Source organism: Balaenoptera physalus (genome assembly GCF_965194825.1).
Source record: "Balaenoptera physalus genome assembly, chromosome: 7".
NCBI classification, from domain to species: domain Eukaryota; kingdom Metazoa; phylum Chordata; class Mammalia; order Artiodactyla; family Balaenopteridae; genus Balaenoptera; species Balaenoptera physalus.
In genome coordinates, this window is record NC_138886.1 from 44,843,954 (window position 1) to 44,868,807 (window position 24,854).

Genomic DNA, 24,854 nt, shown 5'->3' on the forward strand with positions numbered 1-24,854 from the left:
CTTTCGGCAAACTTGGTTACTTTCACATCTTGAGGGGCCATATCTGCTGGTTATTTTTATTTCTTCTCTGCGGTATAACATAGAAGTCCCTAAGAGCAGGGTTCAAAATTTCAAAAGACAAGCTCACTGCCAACCATGTCTTGACTGGTTAAAAATTAGACAAAAGAGCAATGGCCCGTAAAACCCTTCACCTCAAGACACCCTGCTTGCAGAGTCAGTCTGACAAGGAGACCGGGGGGGGGGGGGGGGGGGGGGGCGAAGAATGGAAGAAAACTCTTTATTTCAGTCCTTGGAATTTAAAGAAAAAAGGCCACAGCACCTTCTGCAAAAGGGCAAGATGAGTCTGAGGGCTGACTCATGACAGCAATGCCTGTTTCTGTACAACCTGTGAGCTAAGAATTAAGAACGGGGACATGTGTATGCATATGGCTGACTCACTTTGTTGTACAACAGAAACTAACATAGTATTGTGAAGCAATTATACTCCAATAAAGATTTAAAAAAAAAAAAAGAATGGCTTTACATTTTTAAATGGTTGAGAGGGAGGGAGGGAGGGAGGATAGAAAAAATATTTCATGACATATGAAAATTATCTGAAATTCAAACTGCAGTGTCCATAAATAAAAGTTTTCTGGAACGGAGCCAATATTTGTGTATCCTCTACGGCTGCTTCCCCTTTCCAATGGCAGGGCTGAGTGGTTGTAACAGAGACCATCTGTGGCCCACAAAGCCTAAAATATTTACTATCTGTACCTTTACAGAAAAAGTCTGCTGCCCTCTATCCCACGGTCCCCCTTTTCCTGTGAAGGACAAGTCAGACCAAAGAAGCATATGTCACAACCTGAGGAGCTATGGGTCTGCCTCTCACTGGCCCCGCAAGCAGTCTGGGGCTCGGCCTCGTTCTATGGGAAATGAGTCCATACATCCAAGACTGAAATAGAAAATTCCCTAACACTGGAACCTCTAATCTAAAAGTGAATGACCCATTTAAGCTCACATTTATGGGACACTTACCACGGACCAGACACCATGCAAAGTGCTGACTTGCAGCAACTCTTTTAATCCTCAAAACAATCCTGGGACATAAATACTTTATTAAGACTATTTTACAGCTGAGGAAACTGAGGTTAGAGGGGGTAACTAGTCCAGGTCTACACAGCTAGGAAGCGGGAGAGATGAGGTTTAAACCCATGCTGTCTGGCTCCAGGGCTCATGCTCTAAACACTCTGGATGTGGCTCCAAAAGATCTGAGCTTTTGGGGACTTCCCTGGTGGCACAGTGGTTGAGAATCCGCCTGCCAGTGCAGGGGACACGGGTTCAAGCCCTAGTCCTGGAAGATCCCACATGCCGAGAAGCAGCTAAGCCCGTGCACCACAGCTACTGAGCCTGCGCTCTAGAGCCCACAAGCCACACAACTACTGAGCCTGCATGCCACAACTACTGAAGCCCGCGCGCCTAGAGCCCGTGCTCCACAACAAGAGAAGCCACCGCAATGAGAAACGCACACACCGCAATGAAGAGTAACCCCCGCTCGCCACAACTAGAGAAAGCCCGGGTGCAACAGCGGAGACCCAAAGCAGCCAAAAATAAAAAAAAAAAGATCTGAGCTTTTAATGCTGGCACGCTGGGATTAAATGGGTTTAAACAAATTTATATATGTAAAGTACTGAGTGCAGTTCCTGAGGTGTTGTATGTGCCCATAAGTGTTAGCTTTTATTAATTACTATACATTTTTACCTTATTCCTTATTCCTTGAGTTTTTATCTTCACTGCCTAGATGGCCTTATCAAAACCTTATATATTATATATATCCTGTATATTAGATATATATATCCTATATTATATATATATACCCTATGTATCCTGTATATTAGATAATTTATCATTTACAAGGCCCCTGCAGAGAAACTGAAATGCTTTTGTTAAGCAAACAAGGCATAACATCTAATATTATATCCCTTAGTGGCTATTAAAAAATTCAATGAGAGTTTTAAGTTGTCATTTTTGAAACCTATAGTCATCGTCCTCAGTCAGCTCAGGCTTCCTCAACAAAATACTATAGACTGGGTGCTTAAGCAGCAAACATTGACTTCTCACGGTTCTAGAGGCCAGGAAGTCCAGAATCAAGGCGCTGGTCAATTTGGGTGCTGGTGAGAGCACTCTTCCCGGCTGGCAGACGGCTGCCTTCTCACTGTGTGCTCACATGGCCTTTCCTCCGTACAGGCACAGATAGAGAGATCTCTCTTCCTCATCTTACAAAAACACTAATCCCATAATGTGGGCCTCACCCTCATGACCCAATCTAACCTTAATCACTTCCCCAAGGCCCCATCCCCATCACATTGGGGGTTAGGACTTCAATACATGAATTTTGGGGGGACATAAACATTCAGTCCATAACAGCAATGAATATAGAATTACAGAAAAAAAAAGAAATGCATGAACATGTAAATATATACATACGTTGTTATACAGGTTACCACAGCAATAATAAAAAAAAGGATTTATCATGACCTTTAAAAAAATTAGCTTTGGGGGGATATGCTTATGTTATGTAAATATAATATCACTGGTGGTAATTTATACATACAATCAGCTATGTAAAATAAAGATATTCACAGAAGAAAAACTGGGAGGAAACAACATCACAATGTAATCTCTGGGTGGTAGAACTATGAGTCATGTTTATTTTCTTCTCTATTTTCTTAATTGTCTACAAAGAATACAAATCCCATACATAACCAGGAAAACACGGTCTCTTTTAATGCCCTATTGAAGGACAACCTAAAAATTATGTGTGCTTTATTTATCGGCAGAGTATTTATTCACATGAGTCCTTTTCTTTTTTTGGCCACACCGTGCACGGCTTGTGGGATTTTAGTTCCCCAACCAGGGATCGAACCTGGGCCCTCAGCAAGCAGAGCAGAGTCCTAACCACTGGACCACCAGGGAATTCCCCTCCTTTGTCCTCTTTGACTCTCTGATCTCACTACCAATAAAAAAGAATTGGTGGAAAGACAAGCAACTGTAATGCCAAGTATGCTCACAAAAATGAGAATACAGGGATCATGTAAGCAACACAGACAGTGGCTAAACTCTTAGGTCAGTGCTGGCTGTATGGGAGAGGGCACACACTTTGTTTTTGGAAAAATGACAGGAGTGGCAAAGAGGGGCAGGCGACAGGGTAGGGCAGACCTGGGAAACAGAGCAGTATACAGACAGAGGGGCTGGAGGCCAGAAAGGGTGGCCTGGGAATGTCACGTAGATCAATGTGCCTTGAAGCCTGGCAGGAGAAATGGTGAGAGATTAGGCTGGGGACCTGAGCACAGATGGGCTAGAGATTTCTCAAATTTTTCTGATACCCACATTAAGAAATATTTTGCACATCAGGACCAAGGAAACACACACACACACACACACACACACACTCAAAAAATGAAAAATTTTTCACCAAAAATACTTATCCTTACGTTTACCGTATGAATGTGTGTAACCAGTGTTTAGAGACCAAATGGAAATTTTTCAGATTTAGGTATCTGGTACTCCTTGCAATAATAAAATATTCTCAGCATATATTTTAAAATGGCCTTGGAAATTATTTTATTTCAAGAGATTTTTTTTTTTAATTTGAGCAAATAATAAATGGACAAGCTTAAACTTCAGACTTCATGAATGACTAATTCCTTGGGAATTAGTACATGGGAAATAAAAATTTGCAAAAACAGCAACAAAAATGGTTTTAGCCCTCTATAAAGACACAGGCTAGCAAGATAACATGATGATAAAAATGTTTCCTTGATTTAAAGCAGAACCCCTTTAAAACCTGATATAGGGACAAAGATATACACTGTATCTAAAAAAAGAATAAGAGAATCTCTAGAGATATAGAACAGAGCTTAAGTAAAGTACTCACTTCATGCTTACCGGAAGGACACACAGGGGTCAAATCTGTAGCGAGAGCATTTTACTATTTCTAGTTAATCCTAGAACTCTTGTATAATAATACAAACTCTGGATGTGTGAAAAATATTATCAAACACAACAGGAAAAAGTAATTAGATGGCAAAGAATAAGCAATAACCTTGAAACTGAGCCCCTCTCCGTTCAGAAAAAGAATTAAAATTTTCTTCTGCAGCACATATGAGAGACTCTGAAAAAGTCCCTATCCACCACAAACCAAACCATCCAAAAATCTACAAACAATAAATGCTGGAGAGGGTGTGGAGAGAAGGGAACCGTCTTGCACTGTTGGTGGGAATGTAAATTGATACAGCCACTATGGAGAACAGTATGGAGGTTCCTTAAAGAACTAAAAATAGATCTACCATATGACCCAGCAATCCCACTATTGGGCATATACCCTGAGAAAACCATAATTCAAAAAGAGTCATGTACCACAATGTTCACTGCAGCACTATTTACAATAGCCAGGACACGGAAGCAACCTAAGTGTCCACTGACAGATGAATGGATAAAGAAGATGTGACACATATATACAATGGAATATTACTCAGCCATAAAAAGAAACTAAATTGAGTTATTTGCAGTGAGGTGGATGGTTACCTAGAGTCTGTCAGACAGAGTGAATTAAGTCATAAAGAGAAAAACAAATACCGTATGCTAACACATATATATGGAATCTTAAAAAAAAAAAAAGGTTCTTAAGAACCTAGGGGCAGGACAGGAATAAAGACAGATGCAGATGTAGAGAATGGACTTGAGGACACAGGGAGGGGGAAGGGTAAGCTGGGATGCAGTGAGAGAGTGGCATGGACATATATACACCACCAAATGTAAAATAGATGGCTAGTGGGAAGCAGCTGCATAGCACAGGGAGATCAGCTTGGTGCTCTGTGACCACCTAGAGGGGTGGGATAGGAAGATGGGAAGGAGACCCAAGAAGGAGGAGATATGAGGATATATGTATATGTATAGCTGATTCACTTTGTTTTAAAGCAGAAACTAACACACCATTGTAAAGCAATTATACTCCAATAAAGATGTTAAAAAAAAAAAAAAGTCCCTATCCAAAATTATAACAGAACCAAAACAAGGAAATTGAGTTCAGAGAGGCCATCTATAGGAAACCAACAAGATGTCTAAGACATTCATTCCTTCCAAGATCATCTACTCACTAAGACAACAGCTTTTAAACTGGAAATTGTTTCCCTAATTGCATCCTTTCTCAAGTCACACAACAGTGCTCCTTCAAAAGGTTTATGAAGTATTCCGAAGGGTCACGTTCCTGGCATGAAAGTGGTGAGCCTTGATCGGTGGCCCCAGAAATGTTGGACATGACACCTCTAGTGGAAGCTACGCCCATCGGCCATTCCAGGGCCAGACCTGGCATTGTTGAAGACTCAGCCCTGGCAAGGGGATGCCCTAGGTGATGAGTTCCTCTGCCCAACTCACCTGGTCTTGAAAGTCAAGATTGTCTATGGAAAGGAGGGGCTACAACTGGAAGGTCTGGGAAGACCCAAAGAGACCAAGTGACTCCTGGAAAAGGTCAGGGGAGAATCTTAACCCCAAGAAATGTTCAGGTATTTTCCCAAACCAGATCAGCTGTTGGGAGGAGGAAGAGAGGAAGAGAGAATGGAGTCCTTAGGACTTCCCCTAGAGAAGGACAAGGCTAGAGAGAGACAAACAAAAAGCTCTAGTTTTCTGGGGTTATAATTAACATAGGGTAATTACAGGACCATTCTTATGAAAATCTCCCTTCTTCTCAAGGCCTTGGGCGGGAGCTGTGATAACATTCCTGAGGGTTCTACACTTACTTTCAGTGACTAACCTCAGCCACTAGAAGGCCCAAGGCACCTTTCACACCTACTCCTGAGATTGCAAATTGCTCTGGACTTTTTCTTAACTCTTTTTCATTAATGGATGCCCAGAAGATCATTTCTCTTTTTTATCAACACAGGGTCATGGGGGAAGGCAAAGTATTGAGACACTGGAATTTGTTCTTAAACTTCTAGGAATACCGCTCGTCCCCTCCCTTGAGCTTGCAGAACTATTTGTTGTTTACAATGTGGATGGGTAGACAGTGAAAATAACCTCTCTGCCCACAGGGACAGAAGAGGGAAAACTCCATGCTCTCTAGGGCAGTGGCTTTCCACCAATATGCAACGGTCATCCAAATTGCAGGCTTTCATAATAATTACTAGGAATTTGCCCTCCTTCAGTACCCACTGTCCAGATGCAGAAGTACCCCGCCTTCTCTTGTCATCTGTCCTAACAAATTGAAGTTCTTTACCTATAGTCTTAAAGATATTTAGTGGAAAATTAACACTCAAGAGCACAATAATAATTTTTAACTTTGAACCAAATTTTGTGTGTGTGAGTTCTAAAGTTATAGCAATAAAACTTATTCCCATCAGTACAATTCTATGTTCTTAACACTGTCATTATATCAGAAAACCTGTAAGCATGTAAATGTTATTTTCTTTAAAAAGTTGGTTTCTTGTGTGAGATCTACATAACTGACAGAGCGATGGGTGGGCTGAGAACCACTCTCTTAGAGGAAGACTATCAATCCTCTTTTAGAGAGAAGCATTGAAAACCCTCCTTCCTGGAATGAAATGTGAGAATTTCTATACGGCGAGGTCTGAACTTTAATTCATGGCTTAAAACTATCACCTCCAATAAAGACAGGAAAAAAAAACAAGGAGAAAAGGGGATTCTGAACAGTATTTTACACAGAGAATTAATTTCTAAAAACTAGCCAAAGGGCTTCCCTGGTGGCGCAGTGGCTAAGAATCCGCCTGCCAATGCAGGGGACATGGGTTCAAGCCCTGGTTCAGGAATATCCCACATGCCGCAGAGCAACTAAGCCCGTGTGCCGCAACTACTGAGCCTGCGCTCTAGAGCCCATGAGCCACAACTACTGAGCCCGCATGCCACAACTACTGAAGCCTGCGCACCTAGAGCCTGTGCTCTGCAACAAGAGAAGCCACCACAACAAGAAGCCCACGCACCACAATGAAGAGTAGGCCCCCCTCACCACAACTAGACAAAGCCTGTGTGCAGCAATGAAGACCCAACACAGCCCAAAAAAACAAAAAACAAAACTAGCCAAAGATATATTCTTAGATCTCAAATCTATGGAGCTGATATTATTGAGTTATAATTAATGTTATACATTTTCCAAACATAAACGTCCACATGATGGCTACATTTTGTGAGGGTCTTACTGGAATCCGTGCATGCAGACCCCAGACACATTTCTGCAGAGCCATCCCAATGTTGCCTTCCAGGCGGCTGCAAAAAAAAAAAAAACCCAAAACTCCACTGCCCTGTGTAGCCAGAGACCTAACTGAAATCAGATCAGACCTAATTAAGAATACATTATGTCCCCACCCTAACCCACTTCCCATCCTTCTCTCTCTTTCTCTCTCCCTCTCATAGAAATCTGGATTTATGAACTGCCTTTAAAAAGTATTTAATTCCTCCATGTTTGCATTCACGTGGCACTGAACACTGGCAGGAAGGTGGGTAGGGCTTATCGAAAATGTCCTGGGGCTCTATAAAAAGCACAGGATGAAATCATGTAGAAGTTTGGGGAATTATCTGAAAAGTCAGTCTAAGGCAATAAAGATTCAGAATCAGATTTAGAATCAAACGAAAAACTGAGGCCCAGAGTAGTCTAGGGACTGCTTATCAAAGTGACCTAGCAAGTTAATAAAAAAAAAAAAAAACTGGGACCAGAACTTCACCCCAAAACTAATGTCCATTTCCCATTACTATATTCTGCATCCCTCTCCTCCAGGTCACAGCTTGGTCCTAGAATATCTGCCCTAATTAGCCCATCTTTATGCTTAAATTCCTATTACTAAAGACTAGTTCATTTGAAAAGCAAATTTCTCTCTCAGGAATCTTACTTTTAGCTTATTTAGCACATTGGGGAAGGGGATTTTGATAAATCAATGATTGGTTTAATACTGCAGGTGAATTTGCTCATCAGATGTGAAGCAGAGAGTTTATTCTCAGAGGCCCGTGGAACTAAGAGAAGAGGAAACCAAGTTCCAGGTGATGTCAGCAACGAAAACCAGGATGGTCCTGAGCGGGATATTATAAGGCTCTCTGGGCATGTGGCCCTGGTCCCAGAGGTACCAAAATCAGAGCTCCAACAACAACTGGCTATGGCACTCAGGTCTGCCAAAGGTTAGGTCTGAAGGATGGGCACCCCAGGGGAAATCCATCTAAGAGCAGACACAGACCGACGCCAATCTTAAGGTCACAGCATGTTGGAAAGGCACGGGTGTGTTAGCCAAAGGGCCGTACAACATGGAGCACATGTCCAAGCAAGCGAATGACAAGGGTTCAGGGCAGCAGATATCCCAGTGCCAGCTAACAAGAGAGTGCCTGGTTAGATGTCAAAACATCAGAGAGACCCAGTACCAACCAAGAATCAGGAAATGGGCAGGAACCCATTATGGAGAACAGAGCTCCTACTAAACCAGTGTCAAGTCCTAGGGACCATTTAGAGACCCAATATTTAGGTATAGAGCTGGCCCTCAAGAGTGGCAAGGTGTTAGGCAAGAACTAGAAGCAGCCCTATGGATGGGACAGACTCCCTGAAAGAGGAAGTGGGCAGTCACCAGAAGCGGTTGACTCCCACTTCACGGCTCTGCTTAACGTAGGCCCAGGTTGTGGTTAGCAGCTGCTTGGGCGTCTTAGAGTTAGAATCTGAGTACAGACGAATAACAGAGAATGATTTACTCCTCAACCGAAAAACAACATTGAAAACTATCTCGGGTTTGCTATACCGTTCAGAAACGAACTTTGGAGGGAATGGTGTCTGTTGCTATGTTTCCCAGCCAGTTTCTTTGCCTGAAAAACCAGTTTAGGTCCTCCCAGGGCTACTGTCAACAAACTTGCACTGACTCATCAAAACAATGGGCCCAGAAAGCAGCCCCCAAACCCTGTAAACATGGATAAGCAACATCTTAGAGATAGTCCTAAGAGTCTGGTTTCCAAGAAAGGAAATATGAGACTCTGTGGAATCTTCCAAATCTGGAGTCTTGACATACCTGCCAACTGTGCCAAAAGCCTGGAGGAGCTTCTCTCCGCCTCTAGCTGCCCTCATCTATGCTCAGAGAGCTGGAATTTGGAGCGGTCCTCCCCCTAAGCATGGATTGGGTCAAGAAATTCCAAGAAGGTACAGCCACTCCAGAACACTCTCCAAGTGGAAGTAATTTCCTTGTCTCATACAAATGAGTTGAATCAAGCCTTTCCTCCTAGATGAGAGAATCCTGAAATAGAACCCATGAGTTTCTCAGAACCTACCAAAATCCCTGGAGTGTAGGGATGCCAGAAAGACTCTCTGGGGCTGCTTTCAGATCATTGTAAGAGGCTGGAGGCAGACCCTCCAGCAAGAGAATCAACTTGGTCTAGAGACCCTAGATGGGTCTCTAGGGTCTTCCTGAATTTGAATTTAAATTGCTTTTAGGTTCCCTGGGAAACAGGAGCACCAGACTAGGAAGGAACCCTCAGATCCCTCCCCACAAGCCCGGGACCCCCGGCCTCTCGCCACCCCACTGTCCCCTCTGTGGCTTGCCCTCTTGCTGCACTGAAGACCCCTGGGGTGGGGGGCTTCCTCACTGTCCTGCCCACCTAGCCGCAACTGGAGCCAGGCACCTACATCCTCCAAGCCCTCTCGAAGCTGCTGCTCTGCCCTCGGCCCTGACACTTGGAGGGTGAAGAACAGCCTGTCTGCTCGCCTGCTGACTCAGTGCTCTACTGGCTGAGCCCCCTCCGGCTTCCTGTCTTCTTGGCTTCAGGCTGGCAGGGCTGCCCATGCCCCCTGCCCCTTCCTCTCAACCTACAACTTGTACCCACTCTGACCTGGCTCCTCTAATAAATTCATGTCCACAGGGGGATTAAAAAAAAAAAAAAAAGAAAAGAAAAGAAAAGAATGAGTACATTCTTTCATTCCAAGAATATAAAACCAAGGTAATTTATCAAATTCTAAGGAATGCTAACAAGTTGAACATGCTAATCAAAATGCACAAATACAAAACTCTCCCCTAACTCTTACCCTGAGAGTAAGTTGAGGGATTTGCCTTGTAACTTTCTAAAAATTCTACAGATACTCAAACAGTGAGTGGGAAACAACTGGCAAGAACTAATAAAAAGGAGGTGACCTCAGCTGTCCCACCAGTGACTTGTGTAAGTGAGTTGAAGCTGTGGCCCTCTTTAACTCATTTCTGCAAACTACCACCCACAGCTCTTGTTAACACTCTAACAAACAGATAAGCACATGAGTAGATGGCTCACATGTGGACGTTCAAATACTTGCTTTCTGTGTGGAGCAATACTGTTTTCCACAACCTGCTACACTAGGCAAATGGCTTTCTCTTTAATTCAGAACAAATTTCTCTGGTTCACAGTTCCACACCAAATCCCCCTGGCTCCTGTGAGAGAAGCTCAGCTCGTATGCAGTCAATCAAACGTGGGCAGGACATCATTTCAAGTTATTTCATTTCTGTCCACGTCAAACGACTTTTCCCTCTTTTCTGCCTACCAAATTCTTACTCAGCATTCAAGACCCTGCTTAAATTTCCCCTCTTCTGTGACACCTTTTCAGCTTCCTCAAGCTCCTTGCCTTGTACTTCCTAGACCTCTGACCACACTTTGCTAATATCTCCTATCACATGCGTTGTAATTTTTCTGTGTAAGGCGTGCTCACACATTTTTGGTAGGGAAGTATATTAGTACAACCTCTTTGGAGAGCATTTTGGAAACGTCTGTGAATATGGCAATGCACATACCCTCTGACACAACAATCCCACTGCCAGGACTTTGTCCTGTGGATATACTCACACAGGTAAGCAACAGGGTTGTTGTAACACTATTTGTTATAACAAAAGAGTGGAAACAATAGAAGCACATTTTAATACGGGTCTGGTTAAATAAATACAATAGAGTACCATGCAGTAAGAATCAGAAATCTCTCTCCATACTGGTGTCTGAAACTCTTTTCCCAAAGTCCTTTAATTTATCTGATAGATAATCTTTTTTCCCCAGCTTTACTGAAGTATGAATGACAAGTCAATAGAGAATTTTGACTTAATAGCTCACACCAGCCCACTAAAAAGGTGTGTCTGCCCCCTCTCTCTCTCCCTCTCCTCACCCCCATGTATTTTGCTTCCCCTGGCCATTAAGCAAGTAAGGACAAATTTGGCGATGGTCTTCATTGGACGTGAAGTATGAGGTGAAGGGGATCAGAAAATGTCAACCCAAAATATGCCACTTTGGCATAAGGATTATTTTGAGTTGAAGGCAATTGAGGAAAAGCAGACACAGGAAGAACTCTGAGCCCTCCCCATCTGCCTGAAAACAAGACATAAATTCCCCATGAAGGTATCCTCCTCCTGTAGGGCCCCCATTAAAGATAGAGGAGAAGAACCCTTATCACCAGGGATAGAGATGGCACAGAGATGAGTCTGCATAAGTAAACCTTACCAAAATAACTCTTACTTTCCATTAGTTTCCCCATATCTCTACCTTCCCACAATTTACTCCCCCAGAAGTTCAACGCCTCTTTCCTTTTAGTCACTTCTCTACAATGTGTTGCCCTTTGTTAAAGTGGTATATAAACGTCCAAGTCTAACCACTTCTTTGGATTTTCACTTCTTTTCTGTATAGCCCTTATACACATAAAATTTAAAACATCTATTAAAGTTGTATGCCTTTTCCTCCTGTTAATCTGGTTTTTTGTTAGTTTAATTCAGTTAATTCACAGTAACTAGATATCAAACCTAAGAGGGTAGAGGAAAAGTTTTTTTCTCCCTTACAGAGGCATGTCAGAAAAGCTCATCACTTAGTCCCATTGAAGTCAAACCATGGGAATGCTGAAAACACAAGAGGGAGGGGACCCCTCTACTTCCAGAAGTCCTGTTGATGGACACTGCCTCCAGCCTTTGCTATTTAATGTGAAGCTACAAGATATGCCCGATCACAGTCTCCCCTGCTTTCTTCTAGACAAAGACTTTATTATGTATCAAGACTTTTTATGTAACTGCCACACATACAAAGTTTAGTTGCTGTGCAGTTACAAAGAAACAAGAGACTATTCTACTCTCAAAAAGTGTCAAATATTGTTAATCAACTATGCTCCAATATAAAATTAAAAAGCAATTTTAAGTGTCAAATAGTCTAATACAGATCCAGTTAAAGAGGGGAGCTACACAAAGCAAATGCAAATAATACAACTGCATAAGTTAATAAACGTGGCTGCCCAAGTAAACCCGGTCCAACCTAATAGAACCCTCACAGGTTTCTCTGCCCAAAATGCATAGACTCCAGTTAAGGCTTTTGTTCCATTCCCAGGCCAAACCAACCACTTCCTAGCTTTGAGACCTTACAAAGTTTATTTAACCTCACTAAGTCCTATTTCATCCATAAAATGGGGATATTAGGATCCACCTCATAGGGAAATTAGAACAATTAAATGAGACAGAGCATACAAAGTACTTGGCACAGTGCCTGACACTCAGGGCCAAATAAATGTTAACTATTACTATTATAATCATCATCATCATTCTGGAATTTTCAAGATGTTTCTCAGACTTTATTCTGCCATCAGGTATTAACAGAGCATCAAGTTTATGAAGGAAAATTATTCATGTGCATACCTCGAGCCAACTCCGTATCTCACCTTTAACTAATTCATTTATTCAGAGAAGAAAAAATTATACAAAACTTCAGATCATTTTAGGTGAAAACCTTTTCCCTTTCAAAGGTGTTATATAAGCAACATATGTGTGACATCTTTGAAGTTTTATGATGTTTTTACTGTAAATATGAAAGAACCCAAAACATGGACATATGCTTCTTCAAAGTCCCACTAATTTATTTTCCCAAAACAAGTGAAATATTTATGCCACTTTACTTCCACCACCAAAATCAATAAGCCATTTAAAAGAATTGGTCAAGGTCAGACATCAGGCTTCCAACTACAGGGGAAGGTTATCAAACGTGCTTAGAATGAGAGGATTCTAGTCCAAATCTCATTCAACATCTTTTGGCCCATCTTTACCTCAAGACTCAGAATAAAGTCTCTTTTTAAAAAGTCTTTGTGAGGGAGCTCCTCGGTGGCCTTATTGGTTAGGATTCCGGGCTTTCACGGCCACGGCCGTGTGATCCCTAAGCCACACCTGGGCAAACACACACATACACATCACGTTGATGTCCCTCCAGCTACAGCACAGACATCACTTAACGTCTAGAGATGAAAAACCTCATGAACGGCTTCTCAGGACCTTCTTTGAAATAAAGTACTCTGTTTAGCTATCAAAGAACAACTCTTCTTTGTTGGTTACTTGAGGTCCTGATTTACATCTGAGTTTAGAAGGCTGCTGCCTCCTACAAACGCACTTAAAATGCAAATTCCTCATCAGCCTCCATATCTAAAGAAGCACAGAGCCCACTTCTAGCCTTTCTCCACCATTGCTCACAGCGGAGCCAAAGTCCCAACAAAGTCACACCCAATCCAGCAAAATTTAAGTCCTCAGTGAATGACTATGCCATATATGTGAGTATGTACATAATTTTCAAATAAAATGATTTGAAACTACCACTGTATGATGGTAAAGGAAGAAAACTGGATAATCATGAAAGTTGAAGTGCTTGACTAAAGTTTAGAAAAATCAAGAAAAAAATTAATCACTGAAATTACTCCTTCCTAATCAAGGTTACTTCGAAATTTGATGTAAATGGATAAATTTCAGCCTGTGCTATACTGAATGAAGTTGCATGAGATTGGAAGAAAAAAGTTCAGAGTATATAAAAGCCACTTCTCTTCCATTTCCCACGTTTTCAGTAACTACCTACTCAGTGAATGCACGAAAGAGTTTATTACAGTGTTGAACTGAAATACCTCAGTCACTTTTAAATTCTCTTTTCTCCATGTCCCAGAAAATATTCCAAGGATCGAATAAAAAATGAACAAGGACTATCGGCCAAGAAAGCTGCTTGAGGAACTTAGTAAGCTCACCCTCTCCAGTTTAACTCGCCTAATTCACTGAGGGAGTGGAGGCAAACGACTTGTACTGCATGATAAAGTGACACTTCTGAATAGTAATAGCTGAGATTACTCTGCCGCAGCCTAGATTCTTCTAGTCAGGAGCTCGAGTACAGTTTTCTAAAAGCTTTTCCCAAGATCTCGAGGTCAATTTGCGGAGACTCACTCACCCACCCCACCCTACCAGCAGCGCACTTCCCGTTCGCTTTGGCCGGTCAAGAACCCAAACTTGACAGCGACACACACTGAAAAAAAAAAAAAAAAAAGAGGAAGTGGCTAAAAAAACATTTCAAGACATTTATTTAATTTTTTTCCTAAGGGAGATCAATGGCCCTGTCTTCCAGGAAATCTCAATGGGACGTAGCCATCACGTCGACTGGAAAGTTGCAGCGAATGACAATGCTGCAAAACCGAGGGTGACTCCTCTTTAAAAGCAAACTTTTTAAAATTCCTCGAAAATCTTCTTGCTATCCAAAACGATCCGTCCCCTGCAGCGAACGCAGCAACGCTAAAAACTCCCACCCTGGTGGGTGGCATCGAAAGCGAGGCTCGGGGCCGGGTACGTGCCTGATCTGCCCTGCCAAGTGGCAGAGGGAGCGCAGGGCACGGCGGCGGCCAGGGGACCCAGCGAGCACCTTCCTTACCTGGTTTGACCGGTTTGGGTGGCGGCTTCGACATCTCTCTTCCTGGAGCGGCTGATTCTAAAGACCACGCACGAAAAGCCAACCGAACGCCCCTCCAGCCGGCACTCCGGGCGCCTCAGAGTTTCTTTTTGTCTGGTTTGCAGTGGTGCGCCTTCAAGGACCTGCGTCCACCCTGGGCAGCCGGACGAGCAGAGGCAGGCAGAGCAGCTCGGCGCAGTGCCCCGCCCCGCCCCGCGGCCGACAGAGCTGTCCGGAGCGCGCAGCCGGGCAGACGAGGAAGTAGCTGCAGCCTCGCCGAGCGCTAATTGGCTCCCCGGCTGCCAGCTTCGCCGCTGCAGGAGCGCAGGCGGCGCGCACGGCGGCGCGCGCGGCAGCCGAACCAGCGGGAGCCGAACGGGGGCGCCGCAGGCTCGCGCCGGGGCCGGCCTGGCCGCGCGCGCCCCGGACGGGAAAGGGCTGGACTGGGCAGGAGCGCGCGCGCGCGCGCAACCACGCTCGCCGGAGTCCCGCCCCATCCAACGCTGGCCGGAGCCGGGCGCCGCGTCCGCTCAGGGTGGGACAGAACCCTAAGTTGGCCACCTTTACCCTGCGCCGCCTCTCACCCGGGAGGGGCACGGGGGAAGGGGCCGTGGGCCTCTCGGTTAACGAGCTTCGGGGGTTGCGGCGGGTTAGTGACAGGCGAGCCTGGCAATCGCCTGTGCCGCTTTGCTTGGGAGCACTCGAACTGGCGCCCGGTGAGTACCTGCCTGACACCCCGCCGCGCAGACTCCCTGGGGTCTGGAGGTGTTTCCAGAGTGTTCCTGCGCTGGAGTCCGAGCCCCATTGTGTCTTGCAAGCCCTTTTGGGACTCCTACCACCCTAAATGGGCTGATAAGTGGCCTGCCAAGGAGGACGTGCACTCGTGATGGTGTAGTGCCCTCACGCCCCCTTATAATCCTGAAAACGGGAGTCTGCCTTCCAGAGACTGGACAGGTGGTTGGGAGAAGTCACTGAGGTCAGGTCAGGTGTTGATCCCTGCCAGAAGAGACAGCCTGACTCCTCTAGCGTTGAGGTTGACTAACTGCGGCCTTCCTGCTGCCTGTTATGGTACAGCCTAAGAATGGTTTTCAAGTTTATTTTAATGGCTTAAAAGAAATAAAAAGAAGCAGATTTTGTGGCACGTGAAAATTATATGAAATTCAAATTTCAGTGTCCATAAAGTTTTATTAGAACGGAGCCACGGTCATTTGCTTATGTATTGTCTGCGGCCGCTTTCACTTCCTAACAGCAGAGTTGAGCAGCTGTCCGTAAAGCCAAAAACATTTACCATCTAGCACTTTGCAGAGCAAGTTTGCCGACCCCAGACCTAGCAGATTGAATTTCTACTGAGAGGCAAGGGCTGGAGCAGACAATAAATGCACCGTGCGTAAATTAAAATAGCACAGGCAATATGATAAATCGCTTGTATGTTTGGGGGAAGAAAAATTGAAAAGAAAAACTTTACGTGAGAGTCTATGTAAAATGAAGCTTCGAAGTTTCTACTAGGGGTTAGTGACAGAGTGATTCCAAGAGAACTGGGCAAGGGTTGTGTTTTCGAACACGCCAGCCTTGGCATTTACCAAAAAGGAGCAAAGTTTAAAAAATAGTAGAAAAAGACTACCCTGTCACATAGAAGATAATCAAAATATTGAATTAAATAAATGAGTGAGAAGTCCTGAAACATTTCACTCTTTTAGAATCCAAAATGTACCATATTTAGTAGTGAAATAATTTAAATATAGTAAACACATACCAGTTATGAAAAAAGGACTCAACAACATATTTTACTTAGGGTTAAAAAAAGTATAAAAAAATTGAAAGTACTCATTTTGGATTTGCTGTTTGCCATCTTCATCTGTTCTCCTCCTCCTAAGCAAATTCACTCTGCTGTTGAGGAAAGTCTTGAACTTACTGGGAGAATAAAGTACAGTTGACCCTTAAACAACGCAAGTTTTAACTGCATGTGTTTATTTATACTCGGATTTCTTTTTTTTTTTATTTATTTTATTTTTGGCTGTGTTGGTTCTTCGTTTCTGTGCTAGGGCTTTCTCCAGTTGCGGCGAGCGGTGGCCACTCTTCATCGTGGTGCGCGGGCCTCTCACTGTCGCAGCCTCTCTTTGCGGAGCACAGGCTCCAGACGTGCAGGCTCAGTAGTTGTGGCGCACGGGCTTAGTTGCTCCGCGTCATGTGCGATCTTCCCGGACCAGGGCTCGAACCCGTGTCCCCTGCATCGGCAGGCAAACTCTCAACCACTGTGCCACCAGGGAAGCCCCTATACTCGGATTTCTTTCACTAAATTCATACTGCAGTACTACACAATCCAAGGTTGGTTTAATCTGAGAATGCAGAATGGTGGATACGGAGGGCTGAGTAAAGTTATACGTGGATTTTTGATTGTGAGGAGGTTGACATCTCCAACCCCTGAGTTGTTCAAGGGTCAACTGTACATAAATATCCCACAAGATTGGCAGTGGTATGTACTCCTAGTAATTGGATGCCCTGGATTGATGAGGTTGGAAAGTCCAAATGGTTGTCTCTCCGGAGACATCCAGTGATTTACAGTTTGTAGGTGATGGAGATTGTGTTTCATTCATTGAAGTCTACTGCTACGTATTTTTGGAGCCTGGCACCTCTCGAGTGCAAGCTTTTTAAATGTGATTTTAAAATAGTTCTTAAAGGGGACAACAGGCAGTGAAATAATGGAACATGGTGTGGAGATGGACAGTGCCAGGGCTGAACTTGGAGTTCACCTGAAGCTGCCCTGTGCATCCAACACTGGTTTTGAAACACATGGCTTCTGGGATTGCTATACCTATCCCACACCCTAGCCACTCAGCCCAGCCGTAGGTCTTGCTTCTGCTTCTCTCAATTCCCTAACCTCTCACCACAGTGTCACCTGTTCATTGCTAATTGACTGTGCCCAATATTTACCCAAACACTGTCTTGGAAAGGCTAAAACTGCTAACTAATATAGAAGTGAGGGTTCCTATTTTGGTAAAAACTGGCATTTGACCATGGGAGTTCTCTCCCGAGCCCAGGAGATTTCATAAGAAGATTCTTGACTCCCTTACTGTTAGTTTCTGAATTGTTAGATTTTCCACCCAAATAACCACCTCAAGCCTATTTCCAGTGCTTCAGCCACACTTACTTGTTATTTACATGCTATGTAATCAGTACAACATCCTCATGTGTACGCATAGATGTGACAAGAAGCACAGGAGACTAGTAGTCCTTGCCACTCAGTGGATACAGAAAATACCCCATCAATAATACATCAATAAAAATAACATCTATTATACATGAGAGCCTCACAATTAAGCCAGCACCTGTGCAACATCCTTTCTTTGCTCTTGGTAATAAAGTGCTTTTTAGCAGCTTAGAAAGATGGAAAGAAGTTAACTCACTTGGTTTCGTTTTGTTTCTAGTTTTGTTTTGTTTTTTTGGCCACACCTCACGGCTTGTAGGATCTTAGTTCCCTGACCAGGGATCGAACCCAGGCCCCAGCAATGAAAGCGCTGGGTCCTCACCACTGGACCACCAGGGAACTCTCTCTAGTTTTCCATTTACTATCTGTGTGATCTTGAACAAGTCACTCCATTGTCTGGGCCAGTTTCAACTTATGCAAAATGAAGGGGTGGACTATGTGATATCTAAGGCTGTATTTCTCCAGGCTTGAGAATTTATGCTCTGATAAATTATCCAAAAATAGGTGAGGTGGAAGCAAGGAATAACAAAGTTTCATGAATTTTTTTTCTTATTTTGCCAAGTGAGGACATCAATCTACTACTACCTACTGCCAACATGATTTCATAGGAGAAAGGACATTTAGCACCAAAAAATGTAAGCAAGCTACCATCTCAGGATAAAGGGCAACCTTTCCTTTCCCAAAAAAGGATAGTTGGCAGCCTTGCACTGACATATTAAAAATAATAATAAGGTAAAATATAATTCAAAAGCAGAAAAATTACAATGTAAAAATTTATTTTACAATACTCATTATATGTAATTGTTCCCTTGATACACTGTGGCAATTTGGATGGAGATAAATATTCAACAGTGCAGCTCCTGGTGAAACTCAGATGTCCAACTTGATATGTTATTTTATTTCTATCACAGTCACATTCTTGTCTCATGTAGTCTAGTAAATGAAAGTGGAACCAAACCTTACTAAATCGCACTCAATTTGGAATACAGCTGTTCCTTAGTAGGGGGGTGGCAGTGATTGGACAACACCCCCCAACCCAGGAATACCAGAATCTGCAGGTACCCAAGTTCTTTATATAAAATGGCAAAGTATTTGCATATAACCTATGCACGTCCTCCCACATACTTTGAATCATTTCTAGATTACAGGTAATCCCTAATACAATGTAAATGCTATGGAAATAGTTGTAAATACAATGAAAATACTATGGAAATAGTTGCTGGTGCAGCAAATTCAAGTTTGGCTTTTTGGAACTTTCTGAAATTCTTTCCCCTAAATACTTTCAAACCACTGTTGGTTGGATCTGCGAATGTGGAACCCTCAGACATGGAGGGCCAACTGTGTTCTGAAAAAACTGAGGAGAAGCCGAGGAACAACAGCCCTCTCTCCACCACGCTCTTCCCTACTATCTCCCCACAGGGGACACAGGATAGGAACTGGGAGGGTGGCTGAGAGCCTCCAGCTCAGCCACCACACACCCCAAGTGGCACAGCTTAGGTTCCTGGTCATCCATCAGAGCAGTCAGGAATAAAGGGCAGCGTCAGTCAGAGGCAACCTTCTAGAACTACTATGCTAAGGTTCCCTGCAGCTGAGCTTCATCTTTTCACTTAAAGAGATGACAGTGGTCCTTGGAATATCCACAGGACTGCTTTGGTGAACCTTAGGGGGCCGTGCATGAAGCTGTCCTCTACCCCCCATACCAGGGGTCAATAAGCAATGGGCTGCAGCTAAAACCTGGCCCCCTAGGGACTTCCCTGGTGGCACAGTGATTAAGACTCTGCACCCGGAGACCTTCAAGATGGCGGAGGAGAAAGACGTGGAGATAACCTTCCTTCCCACAAATACATCAAAAATACATCTACATGTGGAACAGCTCCTACAGATCACCTACTGAATGCTGGCATAAGACCTCAGACTTCCCAAAAGGCAAGAAACTCCCCACATACCTGGGTAGGGCAAAAGAAAAAACAGGGATGGGACCTGCACCTCTGGGAGGAAGCTGTGAAGGAGGAAAAGTTTCCACACACTAGGAAGCCCCTTCACTGGTGGAGATGGGGGGTGGGTGGGGGGGAAGCTTCGGAGCCACGGAGGAGAGCGCAGCAGCAGGGGTGCAGAGGGCAAAGCGGAGAGATTCCTGCACGGAGGATCAGTGCCAACCAGCACTCACCAGCCAGAGATGCTTGTCTCCTCCCCAACCAGAGCAAGTGGGGACTGGGAGCTGAGGCTCGAGCTTCAGAGGTCAGATCCCAGGGAGAGGACTGGGGTTGGCTGCGTGAACACAGCCTGAATGGGGTTAGTGCACCACAGCTAGCCGGGAGGGAGTCTGGGAAAACGTCTGCACCTGCCTAAGAGGCAAGAGACCACTGTTGCGGGGTGCGCAAGGAGAGGGGATTCAGAGCACCGCTTAAACAAGCTCCAGAGACGGGTGCGAGCCGCGGCTATCAGCATCAGCGTGGACACCAGAGACGGGCATCAGGTGCTAAGGCTGCTGCTGCAGCAACCAAAAAGCCTGTCTGCAAGCACGGGTCACTATCCACACCTCCCCTCCCAGGAGGCTGTGCAGCCCGCCACTGCCAGGGTCCCGTGATCCAGGGACAACTTCCCTGGGAGAACACACGGTGCACCTCAGGCAGTTGTGACGTCATGATGGCCTCTGCCGCCGCAGGCTCGCCCTGCATTCCGTACCCCTCCCTCCCCCCAGCCTGAGTGAGCCAGAGCCCCGGAATCAGCTGCTACTTTAACCCCGTCCTGTCTGAGCCAAGAACAGACGCCCTCAGGCGACCTACACGCAGAGGCAGGGCCAAATCCAAAGCTGAACCCCAGGAGCTGTGCGAACAAAGAAGAAAAAGGGAAATTTCTCCCAGCAGCCTCAGGAGTAGTGGATTAAATCTCCACAATCAACTTGATGTACCCTGCATCACTGGAATACCTGAAGAGACAACGAATCATCCCAAAATTGAGGTGGTGGACTTTGGGAGCAACTGTAGACTTGGGGTTTGCTTTCTGCATCGAATTTGTTTCTGGTTTTATGTTTATCTTAGTTTAGTATTTAGAGTTTATTATCATTGGTAGATTTCTTTATTGATTTGGTTGCTCTCTTCCTTTTTATATATATATATAGATTTATATGATTTTTTTCCTTTTTCCCTTTTTGTGAGTGTGTATCTGTATGCTTCTTTGTGTGATTTTGTCTGTATAGCTTTGCTTTTACCATTTGCCCTAGGGTTCTGTCTGTCCGTTTTTGGTTTGTTTGTTTGACTATACTTTTTAGCACTTGTTATAATTGGTCAATTTGTTTTTTGGTTTGGTTGCTCTCTTCTTTCTTTCTTTCTTTTTTTCAATTACTTTTTAATTTTTTTAATTTTTAATAATTATTTTTATTTTTTATTTTAATAACTTTATTTTATTTTATTTTATTTTTTCTTTCTTTCTTTTTTTCTCCCTTTTCTTCTGAGCGGTGTGGCTGACAGGGTCTTGGTGCTCCAGCCGGGTGTCAGGCCTCTGCCTCTGAGATGGGAGAGCCAAGTTCAGGACACTGGTCCACCAGAGACCTCCCAGCTCCACGTAATACCAAACACCAAAAGCTCTCCCAGAGATCTCTATCTCAATACTAAGACCCAGCCCCACTCAATGACCAGCAAGCTAGAGTGCTGGACACCCTAAGCCAAACAATGAGCAAGACAGGAACACAACCCCACCCATTAGCACAGAGGCTGCCTAAAATCATAATAAAGTCACAGACACTCTAAAACACCACCAGATGTGGTCCTGCTCACCAGAAAGACAAGATCCAGCCTCATCCACCTGAACACAGGCACTAGTCCCCTCCACCAGGAAGCCTACACAACCCACTGAACCAACTTTAGCCACTGGGGGCAGACACCAAAAACAACGGGAACTACAAACCTGCAGCCTGCGAAAAAGAGACCCCAAACACAGTAAGTTAAGCAAAATGAGAAGACAGAGAAACACACCGCAAATGAAGGAGCAAGGTAAAAACCCACGAGACCAAACAAATGAAGAGGAAATAGGCAGTCTACCTGAAAAAGAATTCAGAGTAATGATAGTAAAGAGGATCCAAAATCTTGGAAATAGAATGGAGAAAATACAAGAAACGTTTAACAAGGACGTAGAAGAACTACAGGGCAAACAAACAATGATGAACAACAGAATAAATGAAATTTAAAATTCTCTAGAATGAATCAATAGCAGAATAACTGAGGCAGAAGAACGGATAAGTGACCTGGAAGACAAAACAGTGGAAATAACTACCACAGAGCAGAATAAACAAAAAAGAATGAAAAGAATTGAGGACAGTCTCGGAGACCTCTGGGACAACATTAAACGCACCAACGTCAAATAATACGGGTCCCAGAAGAAGAAGAGAAAAAGAAAGGAACTGAGAAAATATTTGAAGAGATTATAGTTGAAAACTTCCCTAATATGGGAAAGGAAACAGTCAATCAAGTCCAGGAAGCACAGAGAATCCCATACAGGATAAATCCAAGAAGAAACATGCCAAGACACATATTAATCAAACTATCAAAAATTAAATACAAAGCAAAAATATTAAAAACAGCAAGGGAAAAACAATAAATAACATACAAGGGAATCCCCTTAAGATTAACAGCCAGTCTTTCAGCAGAAACTCTGTAGGTCAGAAGGGAGTGGCAGACATATTTAAAGTGATGAAAGGGAAAAACCTACAACCAAGATTACTCTACCCAGCAAGGATCTCATTCAGATTCGACAGAGAAATTAAAACCTTTACAGAGAGGCAAAAGCTAAGAGAATTCAGCACCACCAAGCCACCTTCACAACAAATGCTAAAGGAACTTCTTAAGGTACAAAACACAAGAGAAGGAAAAGACCTACAATAACAAACCCAAAACAATTAAGAAAATGGTAATAGGAACATACATATCAATAACTACCTTAAATGTAAATGGATTAAATGGTCCAACCAAAAGACGTAGACTGGCTGAATGGATACAATAACAAGACCCGCATATATGTGGTCTGCAAGAGACCCACTTCAGACCTAGGGACACATATAGACTGAAAGTGAGGGGATGGAAAAAGATATTCCATGCAAATGGAAATCAAAAGAAAGCTGGAGTAGCAATTCTCATATCAGGCAAAACAGACTTTAAAATAAAGACTATTACAAGAGACAAAGAAGGACACTACGTAATGATCAAGGGATTGATCCAAGGAGAAGATATAACAATTATAAATATTTATGCACCCAACATAGGAGCACCTCAATACATAAGGCAAATGCTAACAGCCATAAAAGGGGAAATCAACAGTAACACAATCATAGTAGGGAACTTTAACACCCCACTTTCACCAATGGACAGATCATCCAAAATGAAAATAAATGAGGAAACACAAACTTTAAATGATACATTAAACAAGATGGACTTAATTGATATTTATAAGACATTCCATCCCAAAACAACAGAATACACTTTCTTCTCAAGTGCTCATGGGCTATTCTCCAGGATAGATCATATCTTGGGTCACAAATCAAGCCTTGGTAAATTTAAGAAAATTGAAATCGTATCAAGTATCTTTTCCGACCACAACACTATGAGACTAGATATCAATTACAGGAAAAAATCTGTAAAAAATACAAACACATGGAGGCTAAACAATACACTAGTAAATAACCAAGAGATCACTGAAGAAATCAAAGAGGAAATCAAAAACTACCTAGAAACAAATGACAATGAAAACACGATGACCCAAAACCTATGGGATGCAGCAAAAGCAGTTCTAAGAGGGAAGTTTAGAGCAATACAGTCCTACCTCAAGAAACAAGAAACATGTCAAATAAACAACCTAACCTTACAGCTAAAGCAGTTAGAGAAAGAAGAACAAAATACCTCAAAGGTAGCAGAAGGAAAGGAATCATAAAGATCAGATCAGAAATAAATGAAAAAGAAATGAAGGAAACAATAGCAAAGATCAATAAAATTAAAAGCTGATTCTTTGAGATGATAAAAAAAAACTGATAAGCCATTAGCCAGACTCATCGAGAAAAAAAGGGAGAAGACTCAAATCAATAGAATTAGAAATGAAAAAGGAGAAGTAACAACTGACACTGCAGAAATACAAAGGATCATGAGAGATTACTACAAGCAACTATATGCCAGTAAAATGGACAACCTGTAAGAAATGGACAAATTCTTAGAAAAGCACAACCTTCCAAGAGTGAACCAGGAAGAAATAGAAAATATAAACAGACCAATCACAAGCACTGAAATTGAGACTGTGATTAAAAATCTTCCAAGAAACAAAAGCCCAGGACCAGATGGCTTCACAGGTGGATTCTTTAAACATTTAGAGATGAGCCAACACCTATCCTTCTCAAATTCTTCCAAAATATACCAGAGGGAGGAACACTCCCAAACTCATTCCACAAGGCCACCATCACCCTGATACCAACACCAGACAAAGATGTCACAAAGAAAGAAAACTACAGGCCAATATCACTGATGAACATAGATGCAAAAATCCTCAACAAAATACTAGCAAACAGAATCCAACAGCACATGAAAAGGATCATACACCATGATCAAGTGAGGTCTATCCCAGGAATGCAAGGATTCTTCAATATACGCAAATCAATCAATGTGATATACCATATTAACAAATTGAAGCAGAAAAACCATATGATCATCTCAATAGGTGCAGAAAAAGCTTTCGACAAAATTCAACACCCATTTATGATAAAAACCCTCCAGAAAGTAGGCATAGAGGGAACTTAACTTCAACATAATAAAGGCCATATATGACAAAGCCACAACCAACATGGTTCTCAATGGTGAAAACCTGAAACCATTTCCACTAAGATCAGGAACAAGACAAGGTTGTCCACTCTCACCACTGTTATTCAACATAGTTTTGGAAGTTTTAGCCACAACAATCAGAGAAGAAAAAGAAATGAATCCGAATCAGA

The 24,854-nt window shown here is 43.2% G+C and overlaps 2 protein-coding genes across 8 annotated transcripts in view; one reads left to right on the forward strand and one right to left on the reverse strand.

The window, feature by feature from the left end:
- The window catches only part of OSTF1 (osteoclast stimulating factor 1), a 48,148-nt gene extending 33,143 nt beyond the window's left edge, over window positions 1–15,005 (reverse strand). Inside the window, exon 1 of one of the 3 annotated variants that reach the window (XM_082471112.1) lies at window positions 14,665–15,005. In XM_082471112.1, coding sequence (XP_082327238.1) covers window positions 14,665–14,698 — 34 coding nt within the window. In that variant the 5' untranslated portion in view covers window positions 14,699–15,005. The remainder of the gene's footprint in view (window positions 1–14,664) is intronic. The other 2 variants (XM_082471109.1, XM_082471110.1) reach the window with 2 other exon arrangements.
- A 147-nt stretch (window positions 15,006–15,152) lies between these two features.
- The window catches only part of NMRK1 (nicotinamide riboside kinase 1), a 39,341-nt gene continuing 29,639 nt past the window's right edge, over window positions 15,153–24,854 (forward strand). For 4 of the 5 annotated variants that reach the window (XR_014266102.1, XR_014266103.1, XR_014266104.1 and 1 more), the window contains exon 1: window positions 15,260–15,398. The gene's annotated coding sequence lies outside the window, so the exon portion shown is untranslated. Of the gene's footprint in view, window positions 15,399–24,854 lie in introns of all 5 variants that reach the window. The other variant, XM_082471118.1, reaches the window with a different exon arrangement.